The sequence below is a fragment of the Balaenoptera physalus genome (assembly GCF_965194825.1).
Source record: "Balaenoptera physalus genome assembly, chromosome: 1".
Classification (NCBI taxonomy): Eukaryota; Metazoa; Chordata; class Mammalia; order Artiodactyla; family Balaenopteridae; genus Balaenoptera; species Balaenoptera physalus.
Window position 1 is genome coordinate 99566815 of NC_138882.1, and position 26617 is coordinate 99593431.

General features: G+C 43.0%; 1 protein-coding gene and 2 long non-coding RNA genes across 4 annotated transcripts; 1 reads left to right on the forward strand and 2 right to left on the reverse strand.

Annotated features, from left to right (window-relative positions):
* Nucleotides 1–5: 5 nt before the first annotated feature.
* Nucleotides 6–13180, reverse strand: LOC309649020. Of its 2 annotated transcripts, none has more exons than XR_014256908.1 (4): nt 13045–13180; nt 7451–7818; nt 764–1063; nt 6–136 (listed from the first exon to the last, which is right to left on the reverse strand). It is a non-coding gene; the product is annotated as an uncharacterized lncRNA (long non-coding RNA). The 2 variants fall into 2 exon arrangements; XR_014256909.1 differs by having other exon boundaries at nt 764–1068.
* A 281-nt stretch (nt 13181–13461) lies between these two features.
* On the forward strand, nt 13462–17805 carry LAMTOR5 (late endosomal/lysosomal adaptor, MAPK and MTOR activator 5). Its single transcript, XM_082438070.1, has 4 exons — nt 13462–13587; nt 14453–14514; nt 16435–16552; nt 17476–17805. Exons 1-4 carry the CDS (start codon nt 13553–13555, stop codon nt 17534–17536), a joined length of 276 nt encoding a protein of 91 aa, XP_082294196.1. The 5' UTR covers nt 13462–13552; the 3' UTR covers nt 17537–17805.
* Nucleotides 17699–26160, reverse strand: LOC309649112. Its single transcript, XR_014256961.1, has 2 exons — nt 26114–26160; nt 17699–25719 (listed from the first exon to the last, which is right to left on the reverse strand). It is a non-coding gene; the product is annotated as an uncharacterized lncRNA (long non-coding RNA).
* Nucleotides 26161–26617: the final 457 nt, after the last annotated feature.

Here is a 26617-nt window from a genome sequence, read left to right on the forward strand (position 1 = left end):
GGAACTAAAATGTTCACATTTTATCTTGGCAAGGAGGAATTGCTAATCACCATGGGTTTGGTTTATTTGTCTTGGTGGTTCTTTTGTCTTCATACGTTTCTACATTTTCTGTTTTCTATTTGTGCACACGTTCTTTCTGTAATAGAAAATGAAGTAAATGTTACTTTAGAATAATTACAAAAGGTGGGAAAGGGAAAAATAAAAAAGAACATGAGTATTGGAATTATTTAGAATAATAATCCTCATTCTGTCCCATCTTAGCTGGTGTCCTTGGACAAATTATCCTCCCTGGCCTCTGGTGCTCTCCCTAAAGCACCTACACAGTACATGCTTAGACAGAGAAGGCAGACCTACTGTTTTTATGGTGGTTGGTTATTGTTTTCAGAGCAAGGGTGCTTAGCAGCCAGCAAAAGATGATTGTGGTGCTAGGGAGAGATTTTCGGTTTCCTCTGCTGAGACCAAGGGTCTAGAGTGGACGTGAGGCAGACTGGTGGATGCCAGGAAATGGTGCAGCTGGGAGGTGCCCACATTCACCACCCAAACCCTCCGCAGTGCCTCCAACCCAAGCATGGGGAGTGCAGGCCAGCAGAGACCTTTGGGACCTGGTCAGCAAGATTCCAGCCGCATCTGTGGCCATGACTAATGTGAGCTGACATTCAAGAGTCTGGGACACAGCCAGCAGACATTTTCTTTGTGAAATACTGTGTAGGTGCTTATGAGTAGGGGGCCAAGCCAGGTTGGGAGGGGGGATAGATGGATTCACCTGCAAGTTGATGAGACCCACAGCCAAGTCAAGTGGCTGGACCTACATGGCAGAGGCACGAGGGACACAGGGGATGCCAGGATGGGGCTGAGCATGGCTCCAAGGGCTTTGGGGACATTGTGCAACATGGGAAAGATCATCCACAGTGGCCCAGCAGATTCTGCCAAAAGGAGCAGTCCCAGGTCCATTCTGCCGTGTGAATCTGGCTCCAAAACGCTCAAGTTAATTTCAGCGAGAGCTCCCCAGAGTTCCCAACTGGGCACATAATTTCACCTTCTTAATAAATCACCGGGAGTCCTCCTGTCCTAAGAAAAACAAGAAGAGGAACAGCCAGAATCTGTCAAGAAATTAATTGAAAACAGCAATATAAGACAATATAATTCCTAGCTCAAGGGCAGCCTTGGAGGTCGGGTACTGTCCCTCTGAGGCCTGCTGACCCAGGGCCCACCCCCCAGCTGCTGGAAGGAGGTGCTCCTGCCTCCAGCAAACTGTAGCTCTTCCCTCTCTAGCAAAGCTACAAACAGCACATCTTTGTGCACCTCCCAACCCAGGAGCCAGGGCCACAGACATCACGTGGCATCAAGGATGGCTCTTCTAAGAAAAGCTAGAAAAAACATGCCTCTGTGTATTATGTGCACCTGAAAAAGGCTCTTGTGTGTGTTCATTATATGTTTCATTTATGTGTTTGCATCCTTTCTTGTGTGATGATGACCAAACCAGGATCCGAGCATTTTAGAGCTGGAAGGAAACCCTGAGATTAGACAGCACCCCCAGTGCCCAGCATTGCACCCAGGACTCAGCTGCAATGTCCTCATTTGATGGGTGAGACTATGGTCATGGTCACAGACACAGTTAAACGCAGGCCTTCTGCTCACAAGTGGCTCCATCCCATTGGTCCTTCTTCAGTTCCATTCAGCAAACCAGAGCACACAGTGAGGAGGCAAAGCTGAATAAGACAGAGCCCCTACCCTCGAGGGACTGGTGGGAAAAGCAAGGATGTACATGACTGTGATGTTAAGAAATAATACTAATAATTCAAAACCTGGAAATAAGGCCACAAGAGGACAGTAAGTCCTTCCAACGTCATTTGGTCATTGTTTCGCAAGTCCACCCAAGGATTATTTAATCACCCAGGGGAAGGTATCTTTGTTTAATGGCTATTTACCATTCATTAAGGGCTCAGACTCTGTGAAGTTACATGTTAACTTGTAGATCATGTACAGTAAAGATATAAATAATGTCTATTCAACAGAAAGCATAACATTAAAGACTGATTTTTTTTAACTGCCTTGTAAGACATTAACCAGTTATGTTTTGTTTTCTAATTGAGGTAAAATAAACATAAAATTTTACCATCTTAACCATTTTTAAGTGTACAGTTGTGTCATTGACTATATTCACATTGTGCAACCATCACCGCCATCCATCTCCAGGACTCTTTTCATCCTGCAACACTGACACTCTACACCCATTAAACAATAACTCTCCAGTCTCCCCTCCCACCAGCACCTGGCAACCAAAGTCTACTTTCGGTCTCTATGAATTTGACTATGCTACATATCTCATATGAGTGGAATCGTGCAGTACTTGTCCATGAGACTGGTTTATTTCACTTAGTATAATGTCCTTAAGTTTCATTCATATTGCAGCATGTGTCAGAGTTTTTCCTTTTTAAGGCTGAATCATATTTCACTGTACGTATACACCACATTTTGCTCAACCATTCGTCTGTCCGTAGACACTTGGGCTGCTTCCACCTTTTGGCTACTGTGAATAACACTCCTATAAACTTGGGTGTTCAAACATCTGTTGAGACTCTGCTTTCAGTTCTTGTGGATATATATCCAGAAGTGGAATTGATGGATCATATAATAACTCTACGTCTAATTTTTTGTGCAACTACCATACTGTTTTCCACAGTGGCTGTACTGTTTTACATTCCCACCAACAGTGCACAAAGGTTCCAATTTCTCCGGATCCTTCCCAACACTTGCTACTTTTTGGTTTTTTTATTCTAATGGGTATAAGGTATCTCATTATGGTTTTGATTTGTACTTCCCCAGTGATTAGTGATATTGAGCATCTTTTCATATGCATATTGGCCATTTGTATATCTTCTTTGGAGAAATGTCAGTTCAAGTCCTATGCCCATTTTTTAAATCAGGTTGTTTGGGTTTTTTGTTGTTGAGTTGTAGGAGTTCTTTTATATATTCTGGATAGTAACCCCTTATCTGATACATGATTTGCAAATGTTTTCTCCCATTCCATGGGCTGTCTTTTCACTCTGTTGATAGTGTGCTTCCATGCACAAAAGTTTTTAATTTTGATATAGTCCAATTTATCTATTTTTTAATTTTGCTTCCTGTGCTTTTAGTGTCATATCTAAGAAATCATTGCCAAATCCAATGTCATGAGGTTTTTCCCTTATGTTTTCTTCTGAGTTTGGTAGCTTTAGCTTTTCCATTTAGGTCTTTGATCTGCTTTGAGTTAACTTTAGTACATGGTATAAGGTAAGAATTCAACTTCATTCTTTTACACATGGGTGTTCCGCTTTCCCAGCACCATTTGTTAAAAAAGACCGTCTTTTCCCCATTGAATGATCATGGCATGCTTGTCAAAAATCATTTGACCATACATGTGAGGGCAACCAGTTTTGTTCTTAACCTAGATATTTTACTTGAACATTTCCTTTTAAGTGCTTATAAATACCCAGTTCCTCAAAATGCTCTTTGAACCAGCCTTGCCATCTTATTGGTTCCCTCATTCATGAACTACTAAATCTTTGACACCTGCCCATTCCATATTTTATGAGAGCCATGTTTTTAAATGTTTGAACATTATGCTTTGACAGTAACATACAAAGTGCTGTGGGTGTCAGGGTGAAGATCATTTCTAGTCGAGGGATTCAAACACCTTTTCACTTTTGAAATCAGCCTTATGATTAATGGGTAGACTTTTGGCAGATAGATATGGTGGTTTGGAGCGAACATTAAAGACCACGGAAACAGCAGGAAGAGTCTTTTCCTTCCTGTTTGCTTCCTTTCTTGTGTGTCTTAGCCAGCAAAGTTTATTGGCCAACACAGATGTGACACTTTTCATGAGAAAGCCTCAGGGAAAAAAAAGCTTCCTGCCTCTTTCATATGTCATTTCTCTTCACAACAGGTCCCTGCTACAGCTCCAGGTCAGCGCCTTCCTCTCAAGCCTCCACCTCCACCGCACCCCCTTCCCTTACCTGACAAGAGGCTAGAAAGGGCCTAGGCCTTTCCATCCATACTTTAGATTCATCTCTGATTCTGCCTTAACGAGGGAAGTGCATCTCCTGGCTGTCTCCATCCCACCACGTGGGGCATCCATGAAATATCTCCCTGACAGACTCTAAATGTTACCAGCATCAATCACGGGGATAAACCGCAAACAAGCCCGGGACAGAGCAGCCACCTCTGTCGGATCCAAAGTGGTATTAATTAGAAACCTTAACTTCTGGCCACAGAGGATGAGAACTGCCGCCCTCAAGTGACCTTTGCCTTGGCAGCGTGTCCCCAGCCACGGCTGGCAGCAAAGCCCCTCCCTTTGGGGATCTTTACTCTGCAGGGTGCTTCTGCCCCGCTTGAATTAACGCTGAGACTTGTGTTCCCTGAGGATCTCAGGTGTGCACATTCCTCCTTGGGTTTTTGAGATCACATTGTTGTGGTCCCCAGGCTTTTCCCACCTGAGCTTCCTAGCCCATGGCCGTGGCATCTCCTCAGGCTCTCGGCGGCCACAGCAGCCTGTACGGTGGCTTGACACTGGATGTCCCAGCTTCTGGCTTGCTGAGAGGCTGTCGCTGACCTCCCCCTCCTCCATGGGAACCCATGCACAGCGGTAACCCAGAGGAGCCTCAGCAGAGCCTGTGCCTTGCGTGCTGCTGAGACCCATGGCCTTGGGCTTGCCCACTCCTCTACCCCTCCCAGAGCCTCAGCTGTCCAGACACCCTGACTGAGGCCTCCAGGCATCCCAGCCCCTCAGCCTTGGCTCAGCCTCTACCACTGGTAAAGACACCTCCCTGCTGGAGTCAGCAGGGCTCCCTAAGGGGCTGACCAAGGAAGGAGTGAGTGGAGTGAGGGCTCAGTGATCTCGAAGCAGGGCTGCTGGGCTACTTTCCTGGCTGGGCAACCAGTGTGTTCTGTGGGTGGTTGAGGGCAGGCTCAGGGTGAGCCAGCCTCCACCTGATTTCACCCTTCACTAGCTCAGCAACCTTGGGCAATTCACTCAACCTCTCTGAGCCTCAGTTTCCACATCCATAAAATGGTGCTCATAATAACACCTCAGAAAGCTGCTCGATAGTAAATATAAAACAGTACAGCACCTGGCAATAATCAATCCTCAACAAATGTTAACTATTTCTTGGGGGTCAGGGGTGGGTTTTGCGCCACTTATGCGGTTGTGTGTACACAAAGAACACGAAGTCCTAGGGGAAGGACAAGTGGAACAAAGGCCAGAGATCGTGCCACTCATTTCTCCAGGCCTTCTCTTTGCTGACCAATGTTTCTACCAACTCATAGAGAAGGCTGTCCTACTTTCATATTTGCTTGTCCAGAGAGTGATAAACTGTTATCTCCTGAAAGTAATCCAGCCTGCTTTCAGATGGGCCCTTCTCCACCTTGACAGATGGGATTACATTCATCTCCCTTCCCCTTTGGCAACTGGAAAGATCAATGAGACATTAGTCTCCCTGACTGACGTTCTCCTGGGGGAAATGCTGACGGCCCAGAATTAATGTGGCAATTGATTTAGTCCTGGTGTCTAAAGGCACAAGGCAAGTCCTCCCACTGCTGGGAGGGGAGATGGGGAGACGGCAGCCTCTGGCCACTTTCTGGGTCTGACTCACAGGCCTGTGTTGTCTAGACTGGTTGAGGAGACAGTTGCAGAGAGACTGATTCACCTGGGATCTACATCCTGGAGACTGGCCGGCCCTAGCCCTGGAGTCACAAAGCCATGGACACTCTTAAGTTCTACGACCTTGACAAGCTATAGACCTCTCCAGACCTCAGTTACTTCATCCACAAAATGAGGATGGAGATCCCTGATGGGATGACTGTGGAATTAACAAGAGATAATGTGTGTGAAGAGATGTGCTTTGTAAATGTTAATTTTTTATCTTTAAGTACAAGAGCAAATGCAATGTTCTTGAGTGAGAAACCAACCAAGTTTACAGATGTTAAAACTGAGGCCTAGAGAGATGAAATCTATTTTCAGTCAGGTAAGTTAGGAAGACTGTCCACTGCCTTCACTGCTTTTGACACTGTGATTGCGGCCCTGCCCCACACTTTCTACTGGTTCCTTGGGAGCTAGAATAATGGACAGATGAAGGGTTGGAGAGGGTCACTTTCCTGAGATTTTCAAAGGGATTCCCCGCCTAACAGAACATTTGCTGGACACTTTCTGTGTGCTAGATGCTTTCCTAGGGACCATGGAGGGCAAAGACAACACACTCAAGTTCCGATAAGCCCTCGACCTTGAGGGTTTGGTGTTTCTCTTTTCATCCTTCTCTCTCTCGCTCACTCGTTCGTGCGTCTTCTCCCTCCCAGAAGCAGCTCTGCCTGCCCCACTGAGTCCTTTCCTTACAATGTGGCCCCAGACTCGGGGCTGGGCCAGACACTCAGGTTGTTGTTGGTAATGATCATTGGTTTGAACAGTTTCCCTTACCCAAAATAAAACTTGGGTTTTGTTTTGGTTTTTTACATGATCTCTAGTAAATAAACTGTATAGAACATAAACTCCTTGAGTGAGGAAGCTCTGCCTGATTTATTACTACTACCCACATGGAATTTGGCAAACTAGGAGTGAGAAATCGATTTTAAAAAATGAAACTACAGATCTACAGTGAGGACACAGCACGAAGCTGGCGGACACACATACTCTGAGATGCATTTTATGGCCCTATCTCTAGAAGCACAAAGCAAAATGACCAACCTCTCGAATTCCATATTCTTATACTCAAGCAGAAGAAAGGGCAGATAGCTCTCCCCTCCCCTCGCCAGGGCGTGGAACTCTGCCCGGTAAAGTTGCTCTCTGAGGTGTGGAAGGAGCTGTGGGCGCCTCGCCTAAGAGCTCTCCCTCACGCCAAGAAGGAAGCCCCCTCCCTGTAGGAGACACTTGGAATGCTCTCTTGCTGCCCGGCCCCAGGTGAATGCCTTTGCTTTGCTCAGGCACTTGCAGCACAGATATAGAAAGCAGACATTTCTTCCTCAGCCTCCTTTGCAACTAAAGCCAGGAACGTGATCCAGGCTGCATCGCTTAAAGTTACCCACACAAGACTTCAGTTCAGAGGCTCTGGGAAAATTCCACTTTGCTGGCAAGGGCAGCAGCAGAGGGGTCTGGCTTCGGGGGCGTAGCGGGTATAGGGTTAGGTTCCTGCCACAGTAATGGCCTTGGTGCCGCAAGCTGTTGTGGGCTGCCACAAGACCAGTGGCAGGGGTGGCATGGTGGGCTTGGAGCTTTGTCACTGGAAGCTTAGACTGAGCTCTCCAGCCCTCCCAACAACTGGGTAACCGTGAGCTACCCAGTGTCATTTTAAAATTTCCTTTCCTACTCTATAAGCCAAAGTCAGCTTCTGTTGCTTGCAACTAAGAGCCCTGAATGACAGTCTAGTTCAGCTTTGCCTCAGTTATCATTTCTTGAGGTCGTGGCAACAATAGCAGGTCTCACCTGTTCGCTGTCTGCGGTGGCCCCAGAGACTGTGTGAGGGGCTTCACGTGCGTCGTCTCATGGAGTTCCCACACCACCGCTATCAGGTGGATACTATTCTTATCTTCAGGTAGAATTGAAAAAAATCTGAGATATCAAGGCATTAGAGGACTTGTCCAAGGTCTTACAAGAGGGTAATTCAGTGTTGTAACGATAGGTAAGCTACCGAAGCTAAATTCAGATTCCAAGAGAGACGGTGGCAGCCAACAAAAAAGCTTCTCGCTCTGCTCTTCATGGCAGGATGTGCAGAACTAGGTGGGTCCTCTTGTCTTCACGACATTCTCTACTCTGAAGTAAGGACCAGTAACACTTCACTAAGTTTGTAGATGCTGAAATAAAGACACAAAGATATTTCACTGCCCAAGAAGGATTTTTCCGGGACAGTGGCAGAGATGATTGACCAGGAAACACATTGTTACCCCACAAGCATGTTTTCTGAAACTCCCCAGGGGCTAAGGGAGTCTGTGCTGGGTAGACAGTGAGGGGTAGCCAAAGAAGCTGAAAGCCTGCATTTAACTAAAAGCAGCAGTGTACAGGTCGGCACTGCAAATACATTTTAATACAGGTAATGTCTTTCCCATTCATTTTCAAGCACTTATTTCATTTACGCAATCCCAAGGCCAATAAATCTTGGCATTAAGGCTGATTTGATGTGTGATGCAGACAGTCTAATTAAGGATAGGGTATTTTATCAGCTCCTCTAAATTTCCTTTTCTCTAGTCTACAAGTTTTTACACTGGGCTGATCTTTTTTTTATTCATAAAGGTTTCATTCCCATTTGTCATGGCTGCATTAACTGGGCATCTAATGAAGACTTGGATAGGGAAGTCTGCATCTCATCTATCCTCAGTAGCAAAATTAATAAAGCAGCAGGAAAATAGCTTCCTGAACTGAAATGTCCTTGGCCCACCCTGAGTCATCTAAAATATATTTTGTGTCTTCCAAAATTGGGGCTTAGCTATAAACTTTAGGAGACAGTGCTCAATTTCAACTTCCATCCACTGATAGCCTGTACCCTACTCCCCTGCCCAACCCATTGCTTGGAGAGGCTTAGACCAGAGTGGCCAGAAGCTTATTTTCCCACTATTCCCTCTGCACACATTTATTGAGCACCTTTTATAGGCCAGGCTCAGGGAGATATAAAACAGGCTCTAGAAGGCCACAGTCAAATGGGTCACGCCACCACTGTTGGCCAATGCAAGAAAAACATCTTAGTTAGCCAAGTATCAAGGCTGGGAGCAAGCTGGAATGATTATCTGCTCTATCCTTTTGCCTCTGAGAGGGTGAGCCTCCCAACCAGTTTCTCTATAATTAAGGGCTGCCAAACGCCTGTGATCACAGACATTGACTTGTAGACTTTATGGATATATGAGTATATTGGTTTCCCAGGGATGTCATAACACAGTACCACAAACAACAGAAAGTTATTGCCTCACAGTTCTGGAGTCTAGATGTTCAAAATCAAGGTGTCCTTCTGAGGGCTGTGAGGGAGGGATCTGCTCCAGGCCTCTCTCTTTGGCTTGGAGATGGCTGTTTTTTCCCTCTGTCTTTTCACATTGTCTTCCCTCTATGAATGTCTGTGTCCAGATTTCTTTGTATAAGGACACCAGTCATATCGAATTAGGGCCCACCCTAATGACCTCATTTTAACTTGATTACCTCTGTAAAGACCCTATTTCCAAATAAGGTGACATTCTGAAGTACTGGGGGCTAGGACTTCAACATATGAATTTTGGGGAGACACAATTCAACACGAGTGTCTCTAAAATTGGTTTAACTAAAGCTCTAAGACAACCTGTAGCAACACAATATAGTTAGAACACTGCATGGAGGGTTAAGAATTCCATGTTCAAGTTCTAAATTAGCCATTTCCCCTCTCTGAGCCTCAGATTTCTTCTCTAGAGGATAAGAGAGCTGGACTGGGCCTCCAGAACCCTCTCACGTCGCCAGGACTGTGTTGCTGATGAAGTAAGAGAAGTTGAGGCAGCACAGGGGGCAGGTTAACGGTGAGGCTCCACCACTCACAAGCAGCCTGATCCTGAGCAAGGACTGATCTTCTGAGCCTCAGGGAGTTTCTTTAACTCTTAAGTGAGGACAGTGACAACAGCTACTTCAAAAAGGTTCTCAGGACTAATGAGGCCTGTGAAATGCCTGGCACGCAGCTGTCACTCCATGTGTACGAACTGCTAAGGGCATTACTGCTCTTATTACTATCAGGAGTTAGGCTTCGGATCCAGGACTCGGCTCTCAGGCGGTGTCCACGATCGGAAGACGGGGGTCTGCACCCCAGTGTCCTATCCAGTAGCTCATGTGGAGTGAGAGGCTTTAGCTGGCAGGACTCCTGTGAACCTTGTGACATGCCTTTCCCCATCTCCACCTTCCAAATCCCATCCCATTCCGTTTAGCTTTTCACATTCATGTCATTAGGGTTAGGGCTAGGATTTCAGGTGATTTTTTTTTCTCACTGTTTTATTAATTTTACACACCCTAGAAAAGTATAATAAAACATATTTCATCATCTCATTTAAATGCAGCCCTGCGACCTCACACCCACATGAACACTAGATTGCTTGAGGTCTGTAGTGGTCATACGGCTCTTATCTTCTTTGAACTGTTAGTTAATCTGCTCATGTGTGTCCTTGCCTAGACTGTAAGCAACTTGAGGAGACAAATGGGTCTTCTTACTGAGATTTAGCAAACCTTACTGATTGACTCCCACAATGCACTGGCCCTCTTACATGAGAAATCTCATATCATCCTCCCCACAACCTGATGAGGCAGGTAATGGTGTTACCATGTCACAGATGAGCCCCCGAGGCTTGGGGTAGGCAGTGGTTAAGCCAGGATCCAATTCTACATCGCCTGACTCCGAGGCCACCGAGCTAGCCTAGTGCTGTCCTCAGCAAGCTGTACCAGCTCAGGAGGCTCGTGGGTCCCTGTAACTCACTTAGGATCCTCCAGCCTGAGCAGAGTTTTCCATGGCCTTGGTGCCCCCTGGTGGCATGTGAGGGCTCATTCCCAGCCCAGCATCAGGCTCATTCCACTGCAGGCCTGCGACCCTAAGCACTTGAAAGAGTGACCAAGGGGGCTGGCCCTGGCGCAGCGGGGCCCTCTGTACCAAGGGAAGTGCTAGAGCCTCTACTAGAGTGTCACTTTTTAAATGGACCGCCCCCGCCCCGAGGATTCTGCTCCTGATAGGTCAAAGAAGAGCGCTTAGGGTCTCAGGCCAACAGCCGTGAGATGACCTACAAGGTCTGGTTCACACCACCCAGCTTCTCATCTCTCCCTTCCCAGTAAGGACACGTGGGCATGGGCACTCTCTGTAGCACCCTCCTGGGATTTCCATTTTCCAAGAGCTTGTTTATGGAGGGGGGTAGGGGGAAGAGGATAAAGGTGGTTAAAGTTGAGGACTTAAAGCTTCTTTACATAACACAGAGTCTTTTTCTCAAAAAACCCATCAAGATTCTTCAGTAAATATTACTGGAGTCCTATTGTGCTCTGCAGCGCTCAGGATTCAGAAATGGAGAAAACACCCTTTCTGTCTTGAAAAGTAAACATATAAAAAATTACAATGCAATGAGGCAAGTACTCTGATATGGGTGTCCTGGGACTTCTCCTGTCACACCCAAAATGGTTATCAGTACTCAAAACTGAGAATAGAGAATCATCAAATACCCCACAAGCTGAAGTAGAAAACAATTAGGGGTCAGACACCTTGTCCAACTAACCATCACTCCAGCCCGCAACACTTCCCCAGCTTATATAAGCCACCGCTCCTTCTGCAGGGACAAAACAGCAAGAGGACACAGAAAGAGGGGGTGGTGTGGAACAGCCTGCCTTCCCACCTCCGGAGCAACAAGGATGTTTGAGCCAGCAGTCATCCTCTTCCTATGTGCTCATTTTCCCTTCGGAGGCCTTCCTTAGCAGCGCAAAAAGTGATCACCAGCTTTTCCGGGAATCCTATAATCACTGATCTGGCTTTGAGATAATCAGAGATATCCTAGAGCTGCATTAACCAATGGTAGCCACCCATCACATACATAGCTATTGAGCACTTGAAATGTGGCTAGTATGAATTGAAACACGCTGTCAGTGTAAAATATACACCGGATTTTGAAGACTTAGTCCGGGGGGCGGGTGGGGCAGGGGAATGCAAAACATCTCTGTATTTTTAAAATTGATTACATGTTGAAATGATAATATTTTGGACATAGTATTTGGACAAATAAAATATATTATTAAAATTAATTTCACCTGTTTTACTTTTTTTAGCGTGGCTACCAGGCCATTTAAAATTACAGCTGTGGCTCACATTCCCTTGCTATTGGACGTCGCTGCCCTGAGGGTTAGAAAGCCAGAGCTGAGATGCCCCAGTCCAGCAAAGCTTACACCACACTGGGACCACAAGGGGGCGGCACTGTGGTGCCGAGCTGCCTGGGGCAGGACTTCAGCAGCAAGCAGACCGGCTCCTCACATTTTCTGATGCTATCTTTTAAGGGTAGTTTTAAACAGCTTTTTCTAAAATTTAAATGGCCCATATTATGTGACCCCGAGGTTAATATAAATCATTTCTCTAGGGAAGGAGTCGAAAACTCCTGAATTACAACATTCAAGACTGGAATTTTAAGGCAGCTGCAAGTTACTCACCATCACAGCTAGGGAATGAAGAGGGACTCTGAATTCAAGTCGAGAGAAGTCTTGAAGCTGGGCCCCCGAACAGAAGGTGGGCTGTGAGTAAAAGCTGGAAGTGAGAGGGTTGGAGAAAAGGTAGATCCAGGAGTGATGTTAGGAGGACTTAAGCACAGGGAGTGGGTATTGGCTTATGGGGGATGGGTGACCTCTGGACATACTCCCATTTTCATCAAAATGCTACCAATCTGAGACTAAATTGTTACCACCTTTCTGCGGGGCAATTTGTAAGTGTATTTTAAAAGCCTTAAAAATGTCAATATCCTTTGACCCAATAATTCCATTCTAGTAACTTATAAGGAAAATTTTAAACTGCACAAATATTTGGCTATAAGGATATTCATCCAGCATTTGTAATAGCCAAAGAACCCAAAATAACAATAAAACTATAAGCAACCTAACTGCACATTGATATGGGTTGGTTAAATCAATTAAGTAACAGTTATAATATGGACTATTTTGTAAGTGTTACAGAGGTTGCGTAAATGAATACTTACTGACAAGAAAAGACATTTATGCTAAATTCTGTGAAAGGGTCAGCTACAGAATTTTATGTCCAGTATGTGTGTCAATTTTGCTTAAAAAAGAAACAACAACAACAACATTAAAAGCATACATCTGCAAAGACAACTGGCTGAAAGAATATCCTCCAAGGGATTAATAGTCATCTCTGGACAGAGGCTATGGGTGGGCTTTCTTTCCTTATTTTTAAAACTGCTTTTATAATTAACTTTTTTTAAGATTATTTTTAAGTAGTCCTAACTAGTCTTTATCACAAGTGACACGTTCTTTCCCAAAGTTTCCCGAACCCTCGCCAAAGGGGAAGAACCAACGTTTTCGTTAAAATCCCGACACTTTCCCCATACCTATTAGCATTGTTCCATCTCGTCCTCTAGTCCCTGTGTCCAGTCTTTTCCCCGACAAGCCTGGGGACCCTTAACCGGGGTCCTGTGTCTCTCTTGTCTCTCTCTGCCCCACCGCCTGGATGAGACCCCGTCGGACCGGCCGGGTTATTGTAAAACTTCAACAGGGTCTGGCCCGACTTCTTGGAGTCGGTGGAATTGGAATCCAAAGGTCTGTATGGAAGAGACAAAGGGACAGGCCAGGAGGCCGGCTCCGAGGGACGACTGCAGACCTCCCTCCCGCGGCGGCATTCCGCGCCATCCCCTCGCCCGCTGACGCACAGGCAGCAGAACCTCCGCCCGGCTCGCGGCGGCGGGCGCGTAAAGATGTCATCCTGGACACAACGCGAAGGCTGCGCCGCGAAGTTTGTCCCTTTGGAGGCACCGTTCCTGACCACGGCCCGCTCGCGTCATGTGACCGACCGAGGGGCACCCGAGACCAGCGGCGAAGAAGGAGGCGACTCGCGGCGAGATGGAGGCAACCTTAGAGCAGCACTTGGAGGACACGTGAGTAGTATTCTCGTCGGCCCGTCCTGGGGTCGCGGCTGGGGGATTTGAACGGGACAGAGGGCGCGAGCTGCGAGCGCCGGCCGGGCGTCTTGGGGACGCCCTGTCCCGGGGCCTCCGGTAGGGGTGCGAAATGACCCGGAATTAAATCTCGCCAGGGTTCCGCACACTCCCTCCCGAGCGGGTCTCCGCGGCCCGAGCCCACACCCGACTCTCGTGCTGAAATTGTCTGTCTGGACAGGGTCGTTCTTCGGGAGTTTTAGGAACCGGGGTCGTTTGGGGGAAGGAAGTACCACCTGTGCAGAGAGCACTGTCTTACAAACATAAACACACACGCGTATATCCTTACGGGTGTAAACCAGTTACTTGCTGAAAGGCATCCGTTAAATTTGTCGAATGAGTAATATCTACGTAAAAATCCAAAGTTGGAAAAATAAAAGAAGGCGTACAGGGTAACACCTCCCTCGCATCAGTGCCCCTCAGCTTCCCACTACCCCTACAAGAGGCAGCCCGTGTTACTTAAGAGTTTTTCAACAGTTCTTTCAAGTGAGTTAGTATGTTAAAATATGCATTTTTAACGAAGGCAACAAAATCCCAACTATTGCAATGTTTGTGGCCTTCCAGAGCTCAACAGTACATGGCACGGTCTTTTTTCTCATGAGAGAGAAACTGGTTTAACTAATTTAAATCAGTTAATTGTAATTTAATTTTTCTTGGGGCAGGGGTGGGCAATAGTGAAAAAAGATAACACTGATTTAAAGTAGTACAACAATGCCTGGTACAGAGAAAGGATATTTGTGTTATAATTATTTAAATTCATTTCCCCATATCATTTGCTTTCTTCTTCCTGCGTTCCTGGAATTAGAATGAAGAATCCATCCATTGTTGGAGTCCTGTGCACAGATTCACAAGGACTCAATTTGGGCTGTAAGTATCTCACATCAACCCTTTGGTGGATTGCACAGCATTTGATGTTGACTGGGAGCCTAGTGTGCAATTCTCTAGTTTTTATTTCCTGTTACCCTGCCACTTTCTGGGGACTTTTGCAAGCGTAGAGATCAGCCCCAAATAACAAAATTAGAAAACTGAAACTTCTCAATTGGTGTTTATAAAGGTAGAAATGTTCCTTGCAATTCTAGCACTACAGAGTCGTTTCTACTAAAGTAGTATTTGAATCATTTTAAATTGGGTCTAGAAAGGACTTCAGATAATGACAGCAGTTACCATTTATTGAATTTATGCCATATGGTGGGACTGCGAAGCTTTGTATACATCATCTCTAATTTTCACAATAACCCTGCTAGATGGGTGGTGTTACTTTTTAGTCCAACTTCACTTAAGAGTAAGTGAGTAGGTAGTAAAAATGGGGGCTGCAGGGTTGGACACACCTGGCTTCAACCCCTTGCTCTTGCATTTACTAGTGGTGTCAACTTGGACGAAAAAGAACCTTTCTGAGCCTCAGTTTCTTTACTGAGTTGTTGCTTAATAATAATTATTACTATGGAATTGCATTTATTGAGCTCTTACTATGTGCCAGGCACCGTTCTAAGTGCTTTGAGTATACTAAGTCATTTAATTCTCATGACAACCCTGTTAGGCAGATAAAAAAAATGGAGGCATAGAGGCTGACTAACTTGCCTAAGGTCATACAGCTAGTAAGTGGTTGAGCTAGGATTTGAGTCTGGCTCTGAAGCCTCTTAATCAGAATACTATAAAATTATATATGTAAAATACTCAGCACAGAACCCAGACATAATGCTCAATAAATGGTAACAATTACTGATGAGAAAATAAATCCAGAAAGGTAAACAATGGAAGCCTTCAGCTAACTAATGTCAGAACTAGTAAACCCAGGACACCTTGCTCCTTACTCCTCTGTACTGCAGGACTTTTTAAAGCTCTGAATTTTTGCTGGGAGGTTAATTGAAGGAAGTAGCCTGTAACTCAGGTTTTACACACTATAATCAGTTCAGTTGGAAGAAAAAAGGCAGATTTTTTTTGAGGCACTTGCCAGGCTCACAAAGGCAAGGCTGAAATTCAAGTGCGGAAATGTAAAACTAAATGTATTCCTTCAAGAAACCTTCAAGGCCCAAAAGACTGCACTGTGTGTCCAGTTAATGTTTTATGTAACAACAGTAAATCCATCAACTCTGCCATATTGGCATGTCTATTACCTGAGTTAGTTTCAGGCAGATGGGCTTGTGTTGCCTTTCTATACAGAAAGATATTGTAAACTTAGTAATTCCGTTTTGTACCAGACATCCAAGATTTAGTTATTATCTACAGGCTAAAACAAACATTAGTAAAAAGCCAATTCTGTTGCTATTTGAAAACCAGTTTATTCTAGTGTAAATAATTGCTCACAGAATATTTATACATGCTGTTAAGGTGATCTTACAAACTCCTGAGTAAAGATCTTTATATCCTTTGAGGTTGATCTCAGTAAAAGGAAATCAGATTTTCCATGAGGAATTAATTAGCTTCAACAAGTCTCTTGCCCTTAACTGGTTTTTGTCAGTCTCACTTCTGAATTTCTTCTTGGTTTCAGTTTGCTTTCAGATTGACTTGAATTACAGCTTCCTTATATGCTTGAGAAGGTGTTTAGAGATGGTGATGGGAATGACTTGGAAAATTGAGTGTTATGGCCTTTTACTGACTTAAAAGCTGTTATTGGCTTTCTCACTGATGTAACCACGGAGTATCAGGGCAGAGTCATTTTACGTCAGTACCTAACCTAAGAGACCATGAGCTGAACCTTCTTTGTGTGAATAATTCAATTCAGTTCCACTATACCTCTATACTCATTTTTGGACAGTCAGGCAGTGTGATATCATCTCTGTCTTCCAGGCCGCGGAACCCTGTCAGATGAGCATGCTGGGGTGATATCTGTTTTAGCCCAGCAAGCAGCTAAGCTAACCTCAGACCCCGCTGATATTCCTGTGGTGTGTCTAGAATCAGATAATGGGTGAGTAGATGGCAGCAGATCCCTTCCTTTCCTTTTCATTCAGAAAAATCAATCCCTGGGAAACTTGACTGGGGCTTGCCCTGTGTTCATCAGTGATCTCTCAAAAGTACTTGGAGGAAGGTTCCACCCTTTGAGCCACAGGAGCAGATGGATTGATCTCTAAAGCTAATGTGCGTTCAGACCACAAAGACATTTAAATGAAGAGTAAGAGTCGTCATGAACTATCAATAAAAGAAGCAATAAATAACACAGAGGAAGACTAAACAAAGAACAGAACAATGTCTGTAGTAATAGAAATACCAAAGACATTGCAAGTGAGGGTCCTCCAAATAATAGTAAATGAAAAAAGCAGAACTATGCACAGGGACTTCCCTGGTGGTCCAGTGGTTAAGAATCTGCCTTCCAATGCAGGGGACGTGGGTTCGATCTCTGGTCAGGAAACTAAGATCCCACATGCCGCGGAGCAACTAAGCCTGCACGCTGCAACTACTGAGCCCACGTGCCCAAACCAGAGAGCCCGTGTGCCGCAATGAAGAACCTTCGTGCTGCAATGAAAGATCCCACTGTGCCGCAACTAAGACCCAACAGAGCCAAAAATAAATATTTTAAATAAATAAACTATGCACATTATGATCACAGTTCTGTAAAGTGAAAAAATGTATATGTGGTATACGTGCAGATTAAAAGAGGAAAATATTAATAGTGGTTGTCTTTGAGTGATAGGATTATAGAATTAATTTCATTTTTATATTTTATACTTTTCTGTATTTCCCAAATGTTTTATTGTGTTTAGATATTGCTTTCATACATAGAAAAGTTAAGTATTATTTTTTTAGTTGTGTCCTAAACCAAACAGCATCTTTAATCTTACATTGACTGCCACTTGCAACACTTTACTGAATATCTTCCACTTTGCCTTTCAGGAACATTATGATCCAGAAACACGATGGCATCACAGTGGCAGTGCACAAAATGGCCTCTTGACATCTTGTATCAGTTCTCCAGCAGCTTGTCATGGGGACTCAATCGTACCTTATGTTAATTATCTTATAGAGCTATTAGAGTTCCAGTAATTAGGCCATTCATGTAATGTGCATTGGGCACTTTTCTATTAATTTTAGAGTAAGCTGCTTTTTGACACTCTGGATTGACTTATCAAAATACTAGTTAAGGGAAGTATGTTTTGAAGCAACAGGTTTAGGTCACTTTGTATACAGAATTTTGTTATGTTTAATAAAACTGGTTGGAGGAAAGCTTGGATCTTTTCTGAATTCCTTAAACTCTTATCAAATGTTTATTTTTTCAATTATCAAATTGTAACTTTTCTTAAAAGGGTAACTGCTCCAAACCGTTCTGTTTCAGAAGCTCCTGAAATACAGATTCTCACAGAAACATCCATGGATATACAAAACAAGTCAAGCATACTCCTACCCCATAATAAAAACATAATAGTAGATATCGTAAGTACTTACTATCTGCCAGGAACACATTCAGTTCTCGTTAACAACCCTATATGGGTTCTCAGTAGCAAAGAGGTGGAAGCAACTCAAATGTCTGTCAATGGGTGAATGGATAAACAAAATGTATATACATACCATGGAATATTATTCAGTGTTAAAAAAGGAAAGAAATTCTGACACATGCTACAGCATGGAGGACTCTAGAGGACATTATGCTAAGTGAAATAAGCCAGTCACATAAAGACAAATCCTGTATGATTCCACCTATATGAGGCACCTAGAGCAGTCAAATTCAGAGAGATAGTAGAATGGTGGTTGCTAGGGCGAGGGGAAAAAATGGGGAGCGACTGTTTAATGGGTACAGAGTTTCAGTTTTACAAGATGAAAAGAGTTCTAGAGATGGATGGTGGTGATGGTGGCAACAATAATATGAATGTATTTAATACTGCTAAACTGTACACTTAAAAATGGTTAAGATAAAAAAATGGTTAAGATAGTAAATTTTATGTTGTATTTTACCACAATAAAACAGTTTTAATTAAAAAACATGAACTACTAAAAACACCACCTGAACTAATAAAAAATTCAGCAGAATTACAAGATGAAGATCAACTTACAGAAGTGAAAAAAGATTCTTCTATACCTCAAAATAAAATAGAAAATAAGAAAACATTTGCAATAGCAACAAAAACAATAATGCATTTAGGAATTAATAAAGGATGAAAAAACTATATGGAGAAAAAGTTTAAACTCTTAAGGATTAAAAAATGAGAAAATAAATACAAAATATTGAATACAATGTAACAAAAGGATATCAAATCTGCAAAGAATTTTTCCTGAATTCAATGTGTTGTAATAAAGACGGTGGTAGGAATTTTTTTTTTGTAAACTTGACAAACTTTTCTAATATTACAGGGAAGCATAAAAGTTTCGTAAATAGTTGTCAAAAAAAACCCTGTGTGGCAGGTACTCTAATTTGTCCCATTCTGCATTTGTGTAACTAAGGCTAAGGAATTAGCAGAGTCACCATTTGGACCCAAGCCTCCAAGTCAGAGCCTTACTTTTAACAGCCAGACTACTACAGAAGTAGGTATGTTTGGCCAGAAAATCTACCAGTTTCAAAGTATAGGACATTATCTTCTCTTCAGCCTTTATCATTCTCAACAGAATGGTGCATAAGAAGATACAAAAGACTTCATTTTGTTGAATTTGAATGCAGCTTGTATCGCTCTCTAGCAATTTAATATTTGACAGTATACAAAGAAATCTCCAGAAGAATATCATTTATTCAAAAATATCAAGCACCTACAAATATAAAGTGCTAGTTTAAGCACAGTGATCTCTTATAATTTAAGGAATGGTGGGAACCCTCCCCAAATCTTAACTCGTTTCTTCACGAAGAGTGAGGACAGGGAAAATAAAATCTTGGTAGTGCTTGTATTATACTCTAAGTCCCTAAGTGCCAAAAAGTTTCATGGACTGTATTTATCAGTGGGGTGAGGGTAATAGTGGTGACAGGAAAATCATGCTGCATCCTTGCTGAATAACTTTAGGGCCAAGAGTTAGAAAGTCAGAGGTTGAGGGAATTATTTTAGTTAAAAATCGTATAAGCTTTATTAAGTCGATTGGGTACAGATGTCAAAATTTAACTAATATCCCAATGGTGGCTTAAGAACTCTTTGCTCTTGATATAAAGCCCCACATGATTAATAAGAACCATTTTTAATGAACTAAGTACCAATAGCAGGTCTGTTAATGCACAGTTACTGTATATACGTAGTCCTCACAACAAACTTGTAAATACTATTAGCCACATTTTACAGGTTTGGAAACAGATTCAGAGAGGGTAACTTGCCCAGAGTGTGCAGGCTTAAATAATGGCAAAGCTGAGATTCTAACCAAGTCTGCATTTCCCACTATACCTCAAAGCTTTCTGTATGAAAGACATGTTTCAAGGGGTTCACCTCTGACAGCATCTTTGCAGCTTTCCTAGCCTCTGGGAATGACTCATTGTTCTGCCACATTTCAAATCTGACCCAGCCCTCAGCATCAGAGCTCTCTAGCAATACAAAGCTAGCCTCATGTCATCCTGTGATCAGAATCATAGATAGCCCTGCTTTAAAAGAGCAACAAGTACCTACCAAAAACAAAACAAAGTCTTACAGATGTTTACTAAAAAATGCTTTCTAGATTATGTTAGTAACTACATACAACTCTCTGAAAAACACTCCCCTTCCCTCTTTTGGGTTTTGTCTTCTGCTGAAGGTTTCTTTGATCCTTACCACCAGACCCACATAATTGCATAATCTTTTCCATTGTTAACTTAGAGGCCATCTTCCCAAACCACTAAGCTGTGCTTCTGCTAGCGCTTGAATCAAAAATACTACAGAGTTGGTTTTAGGAGCCTGAGAAGCCCCTTTTTAAAAAGGAACATGCATAAATATGTGCAGATTTTCCAGATAAAACCAGAAAAACACACATTAGCCTAAAATACACTCTGGTTTAAAACCTGGAACGTTGGTGCTGGGAGATGAAAGGCAATTTCCTGTTGACTTTTTTTTTTTTTTTTTTTTGATGTGGAGGGTGGAGCAGAGGAAGGAAATGGGATAAGAAAACTGAATTGTCCCAGTAATGTTCTAGGAGACTCAGCCTTAACCATTTCCAAAATGCAATAGAAAAAAAAGTTTCATTAAAATTAAATATAAGTATACACCTTTCATGGGAGGTGTTTGGAGTTAAGGTAACATGTATAGAAAAGTAATTATAAGAGGGCTTGGAACTCCAAAGTACTAACCAGAATCTTCAGTCATTACACAGAAGGTCACACAAATATGCTGCAGATTGCCATTTATATAGCCCAGGAAATGTATTGCCCAACTCTGGGGCCCCACTCCCTGCCTTGAGCATAATGTTAAAAGATAAACTGAGGCATATTAAAAATGATAAGAGCTTATCTGAGCAAAAATCGATCTGAAGCTGGCACTGACAAACCAGAAGAGGTTAGGAGCACTCTACCATTCAGGAGTTCAGGGAGAGGCTTTTATAGAGAAAATGCAGAAGCAAAGCAAGGAAATTATTGATTGGCTACAGCTTAAATCCTAGTTGGCTATATGTGATTGGTTGTCCTTAGGTTTTAATTTCATAACCTTGAGGCATTTACAGGCTTAGGTTTTGGTTTGCTTATGTAGGCCACACAGCACTAGAGCCACCTTAGTCTAATGGCCTCCTGTTGCCTTAGCCAAGTGGCTTGTTAATTTCTTGCATTTGCTACACTACCAGAGGTGTTGATCCAGCTACAGCAAGAGGTATTTGCTATGGCACAGACTCTTCCTTGTTTAGCCAGCAAGTAATCTAAAGCAATTCTATCTCAAATCATCTTACCAAGAAAACCTAGGGACTTCTGTTCTGTAGGTATGGCCTTGGCAAGATTCAGCGATAGTTGCCAGAGAAGCATTGCCTTGCCGTGCATTAACAGAGAGAAAAAAGCAAGTAGTGAAAAGGCAATAGGAATAAAGGTTTCAAATAGGAAATAAAGATCTTGATCCGTGATCTAGGGAGAGCTGTCCATCTCAAGATGCTATCTGCTTCTGGGGAGGAACCTCCATAAGCCAATTTTAATTTTAGGTCTCCAGTTGTACAGTTCCAAGAGTCTGGAGGAGCCCTTTTTAACTGGGAGATATGGACCCAAGGTTTAAGGCCCTGAAGTTTGACTGCTGACTTGGTATGGTCCCTTCTAAGGAGGGTAGTCTACCCTTCTAAGGGTAGTCTTTGTTCTTAGTGATTTCAAATCAGAAGGGCAGGAGAAAACTGGAAATCTTAGTTTGGAGAGTAGCCAGATATTTGAGAAAACTAGAACAATTCAGGATCCAGTCCGGTTTACAGGTATATAACAAAAGCTCAAAGACAGTGAATAGGACTAGAATCTGATATCCACAAGATCATACTATAATTTTCTACTGCAACATAATTTTTTTTATAATCACCCCCATTTCTATCAAAGATAATCATAGTAAGACTAATTTGTTTGCAAAATAAGTCTAGTCTAATAAAACTTGGGCTGATTATTTACAGAGGTGCAGTAGGAAGAGTAATTGACCATACAGGCTCTTTTTAAATCTGTTTTGCTAGGACTTTTCATAAGGAATCTTAGATTGAACTTTTAAAGGCTCTCCAGATTAATCTTAATTAATCTCCAGATTAAGAAGTCAAGCCAAGGATTTGTCATTTCAGACTTCATCTGGAATACCTATAGATTTGGGTGAATTCCTCTCTTCTCTAGGTCCCCAAGATATCCTGAGGTTCTCGGGCCTGCCAGGAAGTGACCTTCCTTACTCACCTGGTAAGGTTTCTAGGAACCCTATAAACAAGATGCCAGGCCAGTTTTTCTTAGGAGCGTTATTGCCTCCATAAAGTCAACCTTAGTTCCTTAAAACTGTCTGGTCATATCTGATTTTATGCATATTCTCAAATATGATATTCCAGTCAAAGCCTTGGTAATATAACCGAGGCTTCCAATTGTGTCCTGTTATAAGAACATATTCTTATTGGGCTTATGTAAATCACTATATTGCCATGAAAATAAGACTACACAACAAATTTCCAAATTCTGGAGGGATCAGGTAGGGAAAAAAATGTTTCACTTTTGTTTACAAAGGTATAATTTACCAAATTGCCTTAAGTCATAAATAGCTTAAGAGAGAAAGGTTTCCTTAAATTTGGAAAACAAAACATTAAGGAATCAGCAGTGCTTCAAAGAAAAAGTTGTAAAAAACATTATAATCATCCTCATCAGTTCATTTAATCATACGTTATTAATTCTTGTTCAGGTTGAATCCAGTTTTTTCATTAGCTCTGAAAATTATTACCCAGTTCACTTTTATGTTCTTAAACTTATCAGAAACCTGGATTCTAGATCTTTCCATGAATCTCTAAAGACAAAGAAGCACTTCTGTGAAAGCATCAGAGTAAAACAATAACTCTCTGCAAATGACAAAAAGACTTTTAATAAAGTCCTTCCATACCTTTCCTTACCCCCTAGACACATTCTACTTTCCTTCCTACTTTTCACACACTGTTGTTTCCTTTCACCCCTATATTTTAGTAGTTTTAAATTACATATAACAATTAGAATTCGTAACCCTTAGAATCCTTACTTTCTAGTGAAAACTAAGAAGTAAGCAATTGTGGGCTGTTACACTAGCATTCTGTGGATTGGTACATTTATAAATATATTTCATAATTTCCAGAAGTATATTCTTCCTCACAGTAAATTTTTCAATGTGGCATAAAACACCTTTACCAATAAACCCAAATATCTTTAGTTCCTCTGTAATAAGAAGCCAAAGTAGGGGCTTCTCTGGTGGCGCAGTGGTTGAGAGTCTGCCTGTCAATGCAGGGGACACGGGTTCGAGCCCTGGTCTGGGAAGATCCCACATGCCACGGAGCAACTAGGCCCGTGAGCCACAACTACTGAGCCTGCGCGTCTGGAGCCTGTGCTCCGCAACAAGAGAGGCCGCGATGATGAGAGGTCTGCGCACGGCGATGAAGAGTGGCCCCCACTTGCCACAACTAGAGAAAGCCCTCGCACAGAAACGAAGACCCAACACAGCCAAAAATAAATAAATAAATAAATAAACCCAAAAGTTAAAAAAAAAAAAAAAAAAGACTCTCTTGAGGTTGTTGATGGAGAGAAATTTATGAAGCCAAAGTAGACAAAATACCAAAAGTAGATAAACTTGTGTTCAGTAATTAATGTTTCAGTATTTTATCTTACTTGGAAATGATCTAGTCAATGAATATCCATAATTTAACTTAGTAGAACTTTCACCTAGTTTCCAAATCGCCCCCCACATACTTTTGCTTTTGTCCTTCTAATAAGAATCACCTCCCTGAAGTCCACATTTCAAAGAAATGGCTCTAAACACTTGAGATGCAGAACGCTTACATCTCAAAGCTCAAAGGCACAGAAAAAGGATGCAAGTTCCACCAAGAAGGACTCTTATTCCCTAAATCCAGATGTTTTATAATATCTGCAAGCCTTTTGAGCTGAATAGGGAAGGTTTTGAGATTGGTAAAAAGGACAGACTTTTCATTGTTTCTAGAGCTGCATTTCTGTTCTTGTCAAAACTCGATTTGTAAGACAAGTAGTTGTTCTTTATTCCTCAAAGAACTGGGTTGCCAGCTGAATGATATCAAGAGGCCCAGTGAACCCACCCATCCAACTATATTATCTTCAATTTGCTTCTTTATGTCAGGGAGATTTCCAACTAAGAAGAAAATTAAAAGATTCCTATGTTCCAGATTTGGAGCTGTGCATCTTTTGAATGTTTTAGTGAATTCTTCCACAGTGGCTTCAGAATGTTTTTCTTTCCCTCTGGGTACATAATTTCATTTCAGCTTGGTGGAGAAGCCCTTAAAAACAGTTCCTATCAGGCTCTGAATATCAGCTTCCAAAGTAACCAACTCTTTTTTTTTTTTGCATTTTGGCCGCGCTACGCAGCAAGCAGGATGGCATGTGGGATGGTTCCCCGACCAGGGATCGAGCCGCGGCCTCCGCAGTGAAAGCACCAAATCCTAACCACTAGCCCATCAAGGAACTCCCCAGAGTGGCCAACTTCTAACCACAAAGTTCACTAAAAAAATCCTTTTAAACATTTTATTAACACGTTTTAGGTGGGACAAACAGTAACTATTCCTGGCAATACTGAACAAACTTTTCTTTTACTTTTAAACCAAAGGTATCCCTATCAAATGACTCAAAAACAAAACTGTGGTTTAACCATGGATGCAAGAGACATCCCCAAAGAAAGTGCAAAAGGTATTACTCCCCCAGCCCCAAGATCCAGAGCCACTCCCAAAGATAATCAAAGAAAGAAAGACTTAGACAATTCCCCTGGTAGCTGGTGACCCACATTTCTGTCCAGCCATATTTTGGGGGTCCCCAATGTGACAGTTGAGCTGCCTGCACACATAAGAACTGCCAACCTGTGTGCCCTGATGGGCAGAAAGCCAAGCCAAGTTCTCAGGACATAAAACAAGATAAATGAGAAAGTTATAGCTGTCCCTGGGAGGAAAAAGACCAAGAACCAGTGGGGACTTAAATGAAAGTTCACAAGCCACCATTCAAAGATCTAATTCTTTTTTTTTTTTAATAAATTTTATTTATTTATTTTTGGCTGCATTGGGTCTTCGTTGCTACATGTGGGCTTTCTCTAGTTGCGGCGAGCGGGGACTACTCTTCATTGCGGTGCGCAGGCTTCTCATTGCGGTGGCTTCTCTTGTTGCGGAGCACGGGCTCTAGGCACATGGGCTCAGTAGTTGTGGCTCAAGGGCTCTAGAGCGCAGGCTCAGTAGTTGTGGCACACGGGCTTAGTTGCTCCGCGGCATGTGGGATCTTCCGGACCAGGGATCGAACCCATGTCCCCTGCATTAGCAGGTGGATTCTTAACCACTACACCACCAGGGAAGCCCGCAAAGATCTAATTCTTATGAACATTTTTCTCCTACCAATCTGAATCTAGAATGGAAGGAACAGTGTGAAATTGTACCTTCCTTTCTGAACCAGGCACCACAGGTGGAGGTCCAGGAGAACTGACTTTGGTAAGAATTCTCACCCTTTATGGGCTTCTGCCAGCTTTCCCGGGATCCCATCAGCAGGCTCTAAAGCAAGTGGGGTGTCCCAGCAGGTGTCATCCTGGTCACCAGAAACTGTAGAGGAGGAAGAAAAATTTTCCCTCTACTCTTATTGTAAGTGTTGGCTGGGATCCCTTTTTCTCTAGGGCACCTCATAAGTGGATAAACTGTGGCTACTGTAGTACAAGATTATCTTTGGTAAGGTTAGCCTACTTGTTCACCCTTAAAACAAAATTTCATTCACCTGAGACCTCACACAGGACCAGCCCAGTTTAAGTCCAACCCAGTCTGGCCCCGGACCCAGGCTGACTCCAACCAGTTTCTGGACCCAGTCTGGAAAAAGAAATGCTCAACTGAAGTCTGACAGTTCATACTGCAAAAGCTGTGGAGCTAGGGTGGGAGAGAGACTTACCCACACCTCCAGAGGCAGCTAGAAACCAGCGAGCCAATGGGCTCAGCAGATACCTACCTCTGGCTGCTCGGGGTCTCCTTCCTTTGTTCCCTCTTCTGACACCAGAACTGTTAAAAGACAAACTGAGGCATATTAAAAATTTTAAGAGTTTATTTGAACAAAAATGGATTCAAACCGGGCAGTGTCAAACTGGAAGGTGTTAGGAGCGCTCCACCAACAGGAGCTCAGGGAGAGGCTTTTATAGAGAGAAGGCAGAAGCGAAGCAAGGAAGTTATTAATGGGCCACAGCTTAATTCCTGACTGGCTGTTTGTGATTGGTCACCCTTTGGTTTCCATTTCATAACCCTGTTTCGATTTTGGTTTGCTGACATAGGCCAACTTGGCATTAGAGCCACCTTAGTGTGACGGCCTCCAGGTTTAATCAACAACAGTTACCCAAAGGATTTTCTACTTGGTTTACTCCGATGCTTGCTTTTGGGTGGAGGGAGGGCCCAGGATGATGTCAAATTACAGTCTTCCCTCCTCCCCTCAGGAAGTAAAGTCCACTGGCAGGAGTGCCTA